The 13470-nt window shown below is 42.6% G+C and overlaps 1 protein-coding gene across 2 annotated transcripts in view; it reads right to left on the bottom strand.

The window, feature by feature from the left end:
* Positions 1-13221, bottom strand: part of RBKS (ribokinase) — a 589003-nt gene extending 575782 nt beyond the window's left edge. The window contains exon 1 of one of the 2 annotated variants that reach the window (XM_069608728.1): positions 12934-13221. In XM_069608728.1, coding sequence (XP_069464829.1) covers positions 12934-13025 — 92 coding nt within the window. In that variant the 5' untranslated portion in view covers positions 13026-13221. The remainder of the gene's footprint in view (positions 1-12933) is intronic. The other variant, XM_069608727.1, reaches the window with a different exon arrangement.
* Positions 13222-13470: the final 249 nt, after the last annotated feature.

The following is a 13470-nucleotide window of genomic DNA, read 5'->3' as shown; positions in this document are numbered from 1 at the left end:
TGAGCAGGGTTGGGTGCTGGCCACCCTGCAATTTAACTTGTATATTAAAGACCTCCCCGCACGGTTATTGGCCGCTAAATACCCGACCAAGATTGGTCAAACGAGGATCCCAAGCATGTTCTATGTGGACGACCTCATAATTATTGACCATACACTTAGTTACTGAAATCCATGTTGCACTGTTTGGCTGAATATGCAAGGGAGAACGACCTTGAGATTAATAAAGATAAAACCAAGACCCTATTAATATCTGAGAAAAAGGTAAGCAGGGTGAAGTTAGACTCTTCTTTGGGTGAAGTGTCATATGTGGATCACTACCCTTATCTCGGGCTCGAAATGAGTGCAGGCCCCCTTATCCCTATATTATTGCAAATAAGAAGAGGAAAGCAGCAAAGCTGACACAACTCTTTGCCACCTTTGCCCATCAAACGGCAGGATATTCCCTTGAAGGGAATTTGGCCCTCTACAGATAGTGTTTCTGCCCTGCTATCCAATATGGATTAGAGGTGTTGAGGATAAGGGACTTAAGATAGCTTAATTGCCTTGAGGGAACATTTTGGAGAAAGTTGCTGAGATTAAGACATTCTGTCTCTATGGAGGTTGTTGGTTTGGAGTTGGGGCTGATCTCCGTAGGAGGATAGGTCATAAGGAAAAGGGCTGAACTTTATTTGAAGGCCAAGGTGGCACATGTGTGCCCCTATTAAAACATTTTGGGGACAAACTGTGGGAGAAGAGGCGGTTTGATTAGTGAAACTTTTTACGATACAGTGATGTCTACTTTCCATGCTATTAACTGGTACCCAAACTGGAATATAAAGGGTGGATATCAAAACTTGAAACTATCATTCAAAGCGAAATTTCGATCTCTTTGATTGCAATAATAACTATGCACATATTGCCACCCAAAAATGTTTAAGCAACGTGCCAAATGTGGTACATAGTTATAAAAAGCCCACAAGCCTATAATCACACTGGGTCCTAACCTAGAAGTGTGATTGCTAATGCTGCGACTTCAAATAAACGAATTGCTGTTGCTTTCCATCTTGGGTCCACAATGGAAAATACCTTTGGAAGGTAGACAGTGCCGTGTTGGTATGAAAAGTCAATGGTTGGAAACATCCAAGCACTTGTTTACTGAGTGCTCAATTCTATGCACACTCTGCATGTGCATGTAGGAGCCCTGCGATTACAACTACGATTCAATCAAATCTGCCGAATTTTGGGCCTATTTTTTAAACTCTCCTTCAGTGTCGGTACACATTGCATTGCTTAGGGTTTGGCACTGTAGAGTAAAGATGTTACCTAGCGACACAGATCCCCATAGACATTATAAGTTGCGGAAAAACAGTATCATTTAAAACAAACGTCTATGTTGGTTTTAAATAAATGATGTTCTATCCTATCCTACTCCAGCATATGCATTCAGTTTATTGTACTACGATAGCCACTCCTTTCCCATCCCAGTGTTTCATGAAATAGTCAGCAGACAGGTATACACAGAGGGGAAAGCTAGGATAGATGTGATTTATGCATTTTTTGTATTTTTATTTTTCGGTATTTGTAGGTTTGTTTGTTTTAATGTTAAGCTGTTTCTTTTATTGATGTACATATTTAAATGGAAATGGTGTAAATTGGCTGCTATGTATTAATGAATGAATAAGACATTATTGATGTATTTATGTTTTGTAGAAAGTCAATTTGACTGAATACAATAATAATAAATAAATAAAAACCAAATAAAATTAAAAGAAAACAAATAAAATAGAAGTCTGGTGTGTACCAATGGAAGCTGGGAGCTTAATGAGTGTCCCAGCTGTATCGGAGGGGGGAAAGGCAAAGAGGTACCTATAAAACGAGTAGCCAAAGGAGGATGAGGGGGAACATCAACATTCGTCCTTAGATATAAACTGATCGTTCTCACTTTGTAGACTTGTTGGGGGGGGGGGGGGTGTTCACCAAAAACAGCAGCACCCAAGGGATGGGTACGTTAAGACAGGGGGCAAAAATTCAAGTTACAAACTACGAGCCAGCCATGAACAAATCGCTTGCCACCTCTATTCTATGCCTACACACAACAGCCTCATTACACGGTAGGCGGTAAACCATGGTGCTATTAGCGCCATGGTTCATGCCGGTAATTTACTGGTACCGCCTTGGAGGAAAGGAGAATTACCGCCCTATTCCAAGGTTGGGAAGGTGGTAATTCCTCCTTCCTCCATTGCCCTTCCCCATTCCCATTTTTGCCCAATAGGGCATAATGGGAATGGGGAAGGCGCTAATTATGGTACCGCAAATTGCGGTACCGTAATTAGCACCCTGGTCCCTTTGCGGGTTGGATTTTTAACGCCTGCAAAAAGCAGGCGTTAAATTCCCCAACCCGCAAAGGGACCTCGTAGTAAGGCGGTAAGGATTTACCGGTACCGGTAAAATACCGGAACCGGTAAACCCTTACCGCCTACCGTGTAATGAGGCCCCAAGAGTCAAATATCACTAGCCAATGGCTAGTGCAAAATTTGCACCCTGCGTTTAGGTCCCCATTCTACTCTCAGGAGCTGTGCCCAAACTAAAAGAATTTTTGGGAGCGGCACTGGGAATACAGGATGTGGCTTTTGAGAATGTTATATCAAATAGCGCAATCATCATTATATCTGGTCAGAACGCCGTTATAGCAGTCTGGAAACATTTACCAAAACAGTTTGCCAGTTGCAAAAGTGAAGGGATACTTCAAAAACAATAAATAACAACTCAGGTGGTACTGTTTACTGAACTCATTCACTGGAGATGTTAAATTGACATGAATAAAAGCAATGCAATAAAATAACATAACAAATACTGAACACAATCAAATGGTCATTCGTGCCACCAGAATAAGATTTGAGATCAAATAAAGCTTTGTTTTTTAAAGCAGGTGATACATTAAAGCAATAAATAACAAAATACTCTACAGTACACTCAAGCATCTATCATATATAACAAAATAACACAGGCAGAGCAAATTAAATCCTTATGCCCAGACAATTGAGGGGTCCACCCAGCTGATTCACCATGTTGAAACCTTCAACTTTAATCTACTACAGGCAGACCAGTCAGGCACTCACTCCACTTCCACCGATGTTACGCCGAACCACTGGCACCTTAATGCATATGTGCTTGAAAGGTTATCTACATCAGTCAGATGCAATTTTCAGAGATTGAGTTAGGTATTTGACTGGCCAGCCAACCCATATTTTGTTGGATTGCCCCGATTTAATTGTATTAATGTCACTACCCATGATGCCCTTGAGAAGCAGAGAATGATGGTACACCTTGTAGTGTTTTTTCTGTGATGTCACTTCTGGAGACATCAATAAAAAGGCAGTTTGGTGGTCTACATGTCATTTGACGCACAGTATCTTAGAAATCCCTGGACAGAACCTGGAGTAAAATATCAGATGCAAGTGTCCAGTATGCATAGCATCTATAACAGTTTAATAATTTTTTGTGGTGTGCGTGGGTCTCATCACGAGTTCGGCTTCAGCCCTTAACTGTGGCGGTAACGCTATTACTGCCACATTTAAGAGTTGGCCCAATTACCTCCAGCTTTCTGCTGGAGGTAAAAATGTCCACTTACTGCCCCTTTTCAGCTGTATTACCACCGGCGCAATTATCGCTGGTGGCAATAGCGCCCGCTGAATGGGTTTTTACCGCCCCTGCAACTCGGGATCTGGCACAAATTGCGCCGGAACGAGTTGCAGTAATGCACATTGCGTTTGGCGATATGCAAGGACAAATAACGCCGGGATACCGCCCATGTCATTGAACTGGAGCTTCCAGCCCTTTAAGATGAGGTAGCAATACCCTTGAGATGGATGGGGATGCAGAAATTATTCAAACATCAATAATCGAAACGACTCAGGTAGTTGGCAAAAGGGTAACTGTTTTGATATCAATCATCTAAAACAGGGAGTACAGCGGACATCAACGGACGTTACAGCGTAAGGACTCTCAATGCATTTTTTTTAAAAAGCATACATTTATAGCAAAAAATCGTCATAGATTACGTCAACCTACGTATTACTAATGTCATCCTACGTGGCAAACTACAAAAACATATTGAAGAGAGTGATAGGATCTAAGGGATCATCTAAGTATACGATCCATACTCGTCTAAGTGGGTGAAAGAAAGTGATTTGTTTCTTAACATCAGGTGGGACAACTAAGCCCTCCTCTTAAACAGATCACTATGAACGTCACTAAATACACAACGTCCCATTGGCTATACAACTATAGGACTCTTAATCATGCAGTCCTCTAACATTGGTTGGCTTCTAACCTCCGTCAGTACCTTTCCACCTACGTTTAGCAGCAAACAGGCTGATCTTCCAGGTGCTGGTGTGCTCGTCTTTACCATAGCTTCCCACCAATTAGCATAATCATCTATCATCACCTCAGTGGTCTGCTATCAATTAGGGCTTTGAACATGTCCTTGGGAGTGTTCTTTTGCTCTGGATAATTCAGGGGCGTGCAGGCATGCTCTGCCCTCATGCGTAGGTGTGACCATCATGCTCGTCCAACTTCTTCTCACCATGTGACTGAAAATAGAGTTTCTAGTCCATTAAAATACTATTTTCTAATAGACCTCTGATGTCTTCCTTGTTTTTGTCCAAGCCTCCTGAACAGGAGCTTCGTTCTTTCACACGATTTGTATCCAATGTCTCCTCACCCCCGCCTGATATGGCCTTGCCTTCTTGGCTCATCCAGCCTCGTCTTTCTGAGATTCGCCTGTAATTCATTTTTTTCTAACTGCGACACACTTGAAAAGAGGCCTTCCTTCTTTAGCCCAGCTCTGCTATTGTACGTAGTGGAAACATCCATTCTGTACTGATTCCAATTTTATATATATATATATATATACACATACATACATACACACACACACACACACACACACACGTTTGCGCATGCCACAATCTATTCACTATAAAGCTAGCCTCAAGAATATTTTGTCTGCTTGTGTTTCTTTGCATATGTACACATGTAAAACAGCTTGATTTCTCCATCCGTTCTGTAACATAAGCTTCTTCATCTTGATCACACGATGCCTCTTATCTTCGATACTTTCTTGATGCCTTATAGGATTATTTGCATTCTCTAGTCTCTGCATCTCCTCTATGTACGTCAGCTCTGCTCTGCTTGATGTCACCATTCGCCTTCATCATTCATTTGTCCTGTTTCTTCCGGGATTTCATTCAAATGACCATCGTACTGTCTCGCATGCAGGTATGGTTTTCTCAATGGGAACCTTGCTTCTAGGATTCTCCTTGGTATCAGCATTTTCACTGGTACTGCACGTGTCTCACACTCTGGTCCCCTACATATAGGTTATATGGGCGAAGTGGTTGAGGTGGGGGCACTTGGCTCCTTCTCTACATCATGATAGAGCCCTGTGTGCTAGAACACCATTTGCAACCAATGTGAACAAAAAGTAGATAAACAGAGAAAAGGACCCCGAATGATGCTTTACAGATCCACGTGCAGCACAGAATGCCCTTGATGCGCAGCCGCATTTAAAGTATCCAGAAAATTCATTTTGAAAAGTTGGCAACCCTATTAGGTGGAGCACATTTACATAGTCCTCGAATGTCTTTCAATCCTACCAGAAGACTCATTAACACCAAGGGCACCATATTCAATTTCTGGGCTTTGTTTTTCATTTACTTTCACTTTATTCAACTGAACTGCCCTTAGACTACAACTCCCACAATGCAATGGATAAGGCGAAATACAATGGAGAGAGAAAAACAAGCCCAGCATTGCACCCTGGTGTACTAGGGTCCATGTGACAATGAGTTATCTGGTTACCTTATGTTAGCGGTGAGTGTCTGAGCATCCACCTAATAAAGAGGTCACAAGGCAGTGTTGTATCTAGGCGAGAACAAGTCTCTGGGATACAGAAACCTTTCATGTCATCTGTCTGCACATAGCGGTGCAATAATAACAGATGAACCTTAAAAGATAGAGTAATAAAATATCATAGACCAACACTTTGCATTATAAATGCACTCACTCGAGAAAATCGAAGATATGCAAAATGGATTAAATATAAATGTGTAAAACTAGGAAACATTAGATTTGCCATTAAAAAGAGTGTAAACACTTATGTTCGCAAGGCGTAATAGAAAAGCACAAATACAATCATATTGTGAGATCATATTCACGAAATGCTAAACTGACACAAACCAGGAAATAGAGCATGGCAATGCATAGACTCTTGTGTGTGAGAGAGAAAGCAAACGTTACGAGGCGGAAAGCTATTTAATGTTTGACATATACGAAAACAATCATTTTGCAAACCGAGATCGCAAAAAAGAGTATCCTGCGCCAGCAAATTCATGTAAATATATAAACAATTTGAAACAAATGGTTAACAAAGAATTCGAAAAAAGAAATGGATTTTGGGATTCCAAGATGGCAGCCGCATGATGAAAACGTGTGGGCGCGCACGCCATCTCCGTCTTGGCAGCAACATAACCACAGACTGGCCCAGTGTGAGGAATACGCCGCCGGATATACAGAAAAGACCTCCCGCCTGCTTGGGAGCAGAGACCTGGTATATCACTTGGTCAACTACAGCTGAATCGCAGCCTTGATATTGGGCGGATCATGCATTTACAGGCTGCATGGGTGCGCCGTAACTCTCCGGTGAATACAGGAAGGGAGGGAGCTCAGTGATTATCTCCGATCAGCATTGCATGTGGATCTCAGAAAAATCATCAGAGTAGCTACCGGGCTCCTGAAGGTTTTCGCCAACTACAAAAAGAAAGCACGAAAGCGACATGGAGGTGGTCTCCGGACCCGGTGATAGCAGAAAGAAATGCACGCTGGAAAGGGGGATTGGAATACGGAGGAAAGGTGTGTCTCGAGACAGCCCCTTGAGGAAGTGAACTTCAACTGTTGGCCTGCAGAAATATAACTTTGATGCGCCAGGAGGACTCAGCTGAGGCTGTATATCTTGCTGCCAATAGGCTGATATATCTGGAGGTGCCCCTCATAAGGTAGACAAAAGATAAACGTTATTAAGTGTGAACGATATAGAGTGGTGGTGGACTTCAGGGTTTGGGTGAGGAGGGACCCAACTTTGAGCATATTCCTGTCTGTGGCAGGATATTGGAGCATCAGCTTTCCTTTGGCTCCAGATACGTAATTATTGATTTGGTTTTACTGGCTCACACATGCCAGGAGGCAGGAAGAAGGGGGCCCCCGGCTTTGCATAAACAGCCACACTCGAAATAGCCTAACACATTAGAGAACCTTTTGATGAGACAAACAGAACAGGTACACTCCAAGAGCCCACATAGGCTACAATCCTCGTTAGCAGCTCTGCCAGAGGCCTCAGAGATGGCGGCCTCTAAGGAAGATTTCACCAAGAGCTTCCAGGATTTTCAAGAAATGTTCTCGGCTTCATTTCAATCACAATTTTCCCCTTTCACCTCAGAGAATCGGCTTTCATTACCTGAATTTAGTAAATAAATTACCACATTAGGGGATCGAGTTGACACAAATGAGAGGGCAATCCAGGAACTAGCGGAAGAAAGCGGACAATCAGATATCGCCCTAGAAGAACTCTCCAAGATCACACATAACCTGGAAATCCAATATGAGGATCTGGAGAACCGATCCAGATGCTCTAATATACGTGATAGGAACCTTCCGGAAACGGTAACAGACCCAGAGTTGTCACGCAAAATTGTGTAAACCTTATTGCTGCGGAAGAGGCAATCGAGATCCCGATAGACAGGATTCATAGGGCTGGGACGAAGAGGTTGAAACCAGGTGCTCTTCCTCGAGATGTGCTGGTGGCGTGTGCAGCATACCCACAGAAGGAGCAAATACTGAGAGCGGCACGTACCTCGGCTTTGATAACGCACAATGGAGCAGACGTCCAATTATATCAGGACCTTTCCTCAATCACTCTTCAAAAACACAGGGAAATGCAAGTTGTAGTGAAAACTCTTAATTCAGGCATGTAATATCAAATACAGATGGACTTTCACAGAATAACCTCCAAAGAATCGAGCATGGAACTACTTCAAATTTAGGAGGATTCCATAATGGGTTCGTCGGAAGGAGCTGGTGCAATGGTGGAAGGGGACACTAGACTGGTCAAATCTACGGAATGGTCCTCAATAGATCCCCGAAGGAAGAGACATAACATTAAACAAAAAGAGGACTGGTGAGCTTGCTTAAAAGGACTGATCTTAGACCGGCGAAATGAAGGAGTCTTTTGATATCACACAGAACAGTCAAAGAACATTATAGGAACATTAACGTAGACGGAGAGGGAGCATGAAAACCTGGAATCCGTTTGTTCAGGTAGCAGATGGGGTGTTAGAGTACCCCGCGCTTAGCCCTGGCTCAGTAGGTGACTCCCAGCTGGTGGTTTGTACCCCGGGAAACACAAGGTTCTGCGTCTCACATCAGGGGACTTTAAGGGAGAGTGGGAGATAGATGGGGAGGTGTAAGGGGGAATACATGGGGTTTTGGGGGGGGACTAGCCCATTGTGCACATGTGTCATTGAAATGTTTTAGCAGATTATTGCCGGAATCTAATAATTCTCATTTGTACGCAAAGAAATATGTTTAATTCAAGTGTTTTTCATTGAATGTAAGGGGGCGTTACACCCCACAAAAATGCAGGAAGCTAGATTCCCTCTTGGGGCGTCACCAACCGGACTTGGTGGATCTTCAAGAAACCCATATTTGGAGAGTGGACAAGAGTAAACTCTGATTGAGTCACTATCCTCTGATTATGCACACTAATGCAGATCGTAAGGTTGCTGGAGTCCTTATAGAAATTAGGGTAGGGGCAGGTGTTAAAGGAATCAATACCAAGTTTCATAAAGAAGGTAGATACATATTCGCAATCTTGGAAATAGGCTTTTTAAGGTTGACCGAAGCCTCAATATATGGCCCTAACACAGCCCAGGAGAGTTTTTTGAGCAACACCTTGGGACAGTTGGAATTATTTGTAGAGGGGGAAATACTATTACTAGGAGACCTTAACATAGCATGGGACCTGAAGCGTGATAGAAGTAGGTTGACATATAATACTCAGCCCCCCCTATCCCTCTCCCCCAAGGCCCTACAACAGAAATTCGTAAAAATGTCTTGGTAGATGTCTGGTGAACCCTCAAGGGAACTGATAAGGGTTACACATTCTACTCACATGTTACTTGATCATTTTTCCTTATAGATTCCATCCCATTTGTGGGCAAAATAACACACATTATGACTCATACCATTGCATTATCAGATCATGCTCAAATAACACTGTATATTAAATTGGCAAGGGATAAACAAAGGTTATGGGCATGGAGGTTCCCAACAGGCTTATTGCAAGATCAAGTGGCTAGGAGAAAAATATCAGAGCGGATTAAGGAATATTTTGAATTTAATTTAGTGGAGTAGTCCGTAATGAATATATTATGGGACGCCTTTAAGGCAACGTTAAGGGGTTTCCTTATAGCAGAAGAAGCCAACACACCTAAGCAAAATACAACACTTGAAAAAGAATAAGAGGAGGAACTCAGTCAAATAATGAAAAAGATGAAAACAAATACTGATCCACAGATACAGAAAGTAGTCAGGGCTCCGGCCGGTAGGCTTAATATCCACCAAACGAAGAAGGCAGAGAAGGCCCTTCTTACTCTTAAACAAAGATATTACATAAAAGCTAATAAAATGCATCGCCTCCTGGCCTCCCAACTACGTCAGAGAGTAGCCTCTAGGATTACGCAACAGATCAAGCTCCCTTCGGGTGAAGTGACATCAGAAACCTCTGGCATTCTTGCACAATTCCACTCATTTTACTCAGCCTTATATAAATCGGAGGCCCCAGATTTGGACTCACAATGGGAATATTTAGAGACAATTACTCTCTCTCTCTGCTTACTCTAGCAGATAGCCAAGCGCTCGATGCGGATATTACACAAGATGATGTGCTTCGTGTTATTTGTGAGCTCCCGTTAAATAAGTCGCCAGGTCCTGACGGGTACCCAGCAAAGTTCTATAAAACATACAGCAATTTGCTAGCTCCCATTTTATCTCGATAATACAATTCCTTTGCATCTTCAGTCACTATCACCCCTACAATGCAAGAGGCGAAGATAGTCCTTTTTCCTAAACCGGGTAAAGATCTGACTGTTTGCGGATCTTATCGCCCTATAGCTCTAATACATATAAATGCTAAAGTAAAGTGATGGCAAACAGGCTAGTGGACTTACTACCGTCATTAATCCATCCAGACTAAACTTCTTTTATAAAACTCTGGCAGACCCATGACAATATCCGCAGAGCATGTCACATATTAGAGAAAGTAGAGAAGAAACAGATTCCAGCTGTCCTGGTCTCTATAGATGCCGAAAAAGCATTTGACCGTGTTGAAAAGTCGTTTCTCTTCTCTACATTGGTACGGTAGGGATTCGGCCCAAAGTTCACAGATATGATTAAGGCCAATTATAAGTACCCTATCGTACGATTGTTAATAAACGGACAATTGACTTCTCCTATATGGCTACAATGTGGAACTAAACAGGGATGCACTTTATCAACCCTATTGTACGCACTTCACTTAGAACCACTATTGCCAAAAATTAGACAGCTGGAGTGAATTAAGGGAATTGATTTTGGGGGGTGTACCGCACAATAATATGGCCTATGCCGACGATATGTTGCCCATGGCAGCAGATCCCCTAAATACACTACCAGCGGTTACCCAAGAATTTGTGACAATTTGGTAAGGTGGCTGGCCTAAAATTAAATCAAGCAAAGTAGGACATCTTAAACTGGTCTCTCTCACTCACTAAAATCCAGTCCCTTAGGTTATACACACACTTAGGGTGGGCGCAAGAGGGAATCAAATTGCTAGGGGTAACTATGACTCCTACTATTAAAAGGTCTGCATGCTGCAAATTATCCCCCATTGTTAAGGGACATAGTGAGTGGACCCCATCTCAACAATTGTGATTCTATTTCTTGGCCGGGCAGAATCAATACTGTAAAAATGGTCATACTTCCCAAAGCGCTCTATATGTTTCAGGCTTTGCCAATACGGGTTCCCTTGCTATTCTTCTGCAAGCTTCACAGGGCGATTTCCGCATTCATATGGCCAAATAAAACCCAGACGGTTGCTTTTAGTATGCTAATGGTCCCAACAGAGAAGGGAGGATTAGGCCTGCCTAACTTTTTGAAATATTATCAGGCAGCCCAAATAAGGATTATCAAAGATTGGTCAGTAGGGGAGACAGGTAAAAGATGGACACAAATGGAGCAAGCGGTGTGGGACCCTCGTGTCAGGGAGGTTCTGGGGCTGCCGAAACAAGATTGCCCCATCAATATCCATGCAAGTGAAATTATGAGCACGTTCGAGGAAATCTGGGATATCGTAGTTAAAAAGTACAAATTAACAATGTTCCCCTTCTCTTTTGCCCCGTTATTCTTTAACCCTCAATTTGCTGCGGGTCTTCAATCTAAAGCATTTAGGGAATGGAAACAAGCAGGCTCTGAGAAGCTGCGAGAAATGTTTCTGGGAAACCACCCTACATATTTTATACAATGTAAACAGGAATTGAGCTCACGGGAGAATAGTAGATTTCAATACTTCCAGGTTAGGCATTGGATTTTTGCCCCACCAGTAAAAGAACTAATGCCCTTTGAAAGATTTCCGAATAGCTAACCCAGGTAACAATGCTCTCATCTCGAATCTGAATAAATTGTTAGGGGATGCCAAACCAAATGTAGTAATGAGCTATGAAAAGCGTTGGAGTTGTACAGTTGGGGAGGAAGTACAGGAAGAGGAATGGGAGTCCTTATGGAGAGCAATACCCAAGCTTGTAAGGTCGATCCAAATAAGGGAGTTTTGGTATAAGTTGATGGTGTAAAGGCATTATACACCAGCCCGTTTAAAGAAAATGACATCCTCGATATCTGACAAATTTTGGGAGTGCGGCCAGATAGCAGACTGGGAACATGTATGGTGGAGCTGTCCAGGGTTGGCGCAATACCAGGAAGAAGTGAATAAATGTATGGTTGAGATGGTTACTTTGAAGGAACCAAGGTGGTTACGATCATGTCTTTTGGTGATGTTGGAGCAGAACTTTAGACTGACACCGGAGCCTATTATGAAAGCTTATGTTATGCTACAAATAGTAGCATTGTTGGTGATAGCCTAAAAATGGAAAACGAAAGAACCGCCCCTAATCTCAGACTGGTTCTCCAAAGTGTGGAACTTTCTGGCATTAGAATGGTTGACATATCCCATTCAGGGAGCTCATTTCAAATTTACCAAGGACTAGAATATTGTCCACAAAAACTCTGTGTTCTTGGAATTGCTTGAGTTAGCAGAGAAAAGGAAAAGGAGAGAAGTGAAAAAGAAATGGGTCTTATTTATCTGCATTGTGGCATACTCTGTACTGTGAAGAGGATACATTTGCACAAGGGGTAAGGAGTGGTATGGAAGATAGTGGGGAGGGAAGAAAGTTGTAACGGGTGGGGGATAGGGGATAACTGTATGGTAATGACAAATGCCAATAAAAAAAGAAATGGATTTTAGAAATAAAACTGATTTATACTTTGCAATTGAAGGTGCAAGAATATAAATGGTCAGTAGATGGCAGTATACAGTGTAACCGGAAAATATATAGGAAGAAGGTGCATTCGTACGGATGTAAATGAAGAATCAATGACCAAAGGGCATTCAAGAGGAAAAGTAAACAAAAAACAAGGAATACTTGAAGAAGTAGCGCTGGGGAGAAAAAAAAAGTAAGTTAAATCGTATATAATTACAAGTTCCAATATAATGGTTATACAATCTTTTAGTGGTGGCTAAATCGAACAAAATGTGACTCGGTATTTTAAATACGATATTTTCAACCAATACCATAATAAGACACTTACCTGACCATATCAGTCATACAAGAGCCCACCACTACCACGGCGGCAGCAGCAGCAGCTGCTGAAGCGGGGTCTGCCTGCACCCCCTGCGACATTGTGGCTCAGAGACACTGCAGCAGCCCCAGGGCTGAGGAGGAAACCAGGCTTCCTGCGTCTACCCTGGTGCACGTGCACGCGGGGAGCGGACTCTGGAACCACGTGACTGCCAGCACAGAGAAGCCAAAGTCCAAGAACCATAATAATCACAACAACCCCGGCCAGTGCTGCCAGGGTGGAAGGGAAAAATAAGCTGAATGCCCTTCCAAAACAAGCCCAAAACATGCTGACTCCCCGCAAAATAAGCAGGAAAAAGGCTGCTGCTCAAAAGTAAGGAACAGAACGCAATAGCATAAACATACATAGAGAGAACACTGACATAGTGTGTAAGAACAAAAATATTGTATTATAATTGCATTTTTCTGACATTTATTATCTGTTGTTTCAGAGCTCTCAACCTTTCATGGCCCTCGGGCCGGTGAAAACACCCGATTTTACATCTGG

This window comes from Ambystoma mexicanum, chromosome 4q (genome assembly GCF_040938575.1).
Source record: "Ambystoma mexicanum isolate Mex_15411 chromosome 4q, UKY_AmexF1_1, whole genome shotgun sequence".
In the NCBI taxonomy this organism is placed as follows: Eukaryota; Metazoa; Chordata; class Amphibia; order Caudata; family Ambystomatidae; genus Ambystoma; species Ambystoma mexicanum.
Note: the sequence above shows the minus strand (reverse complement) of the source record. Positions and strands in the feature narration are given on the sequence as shown.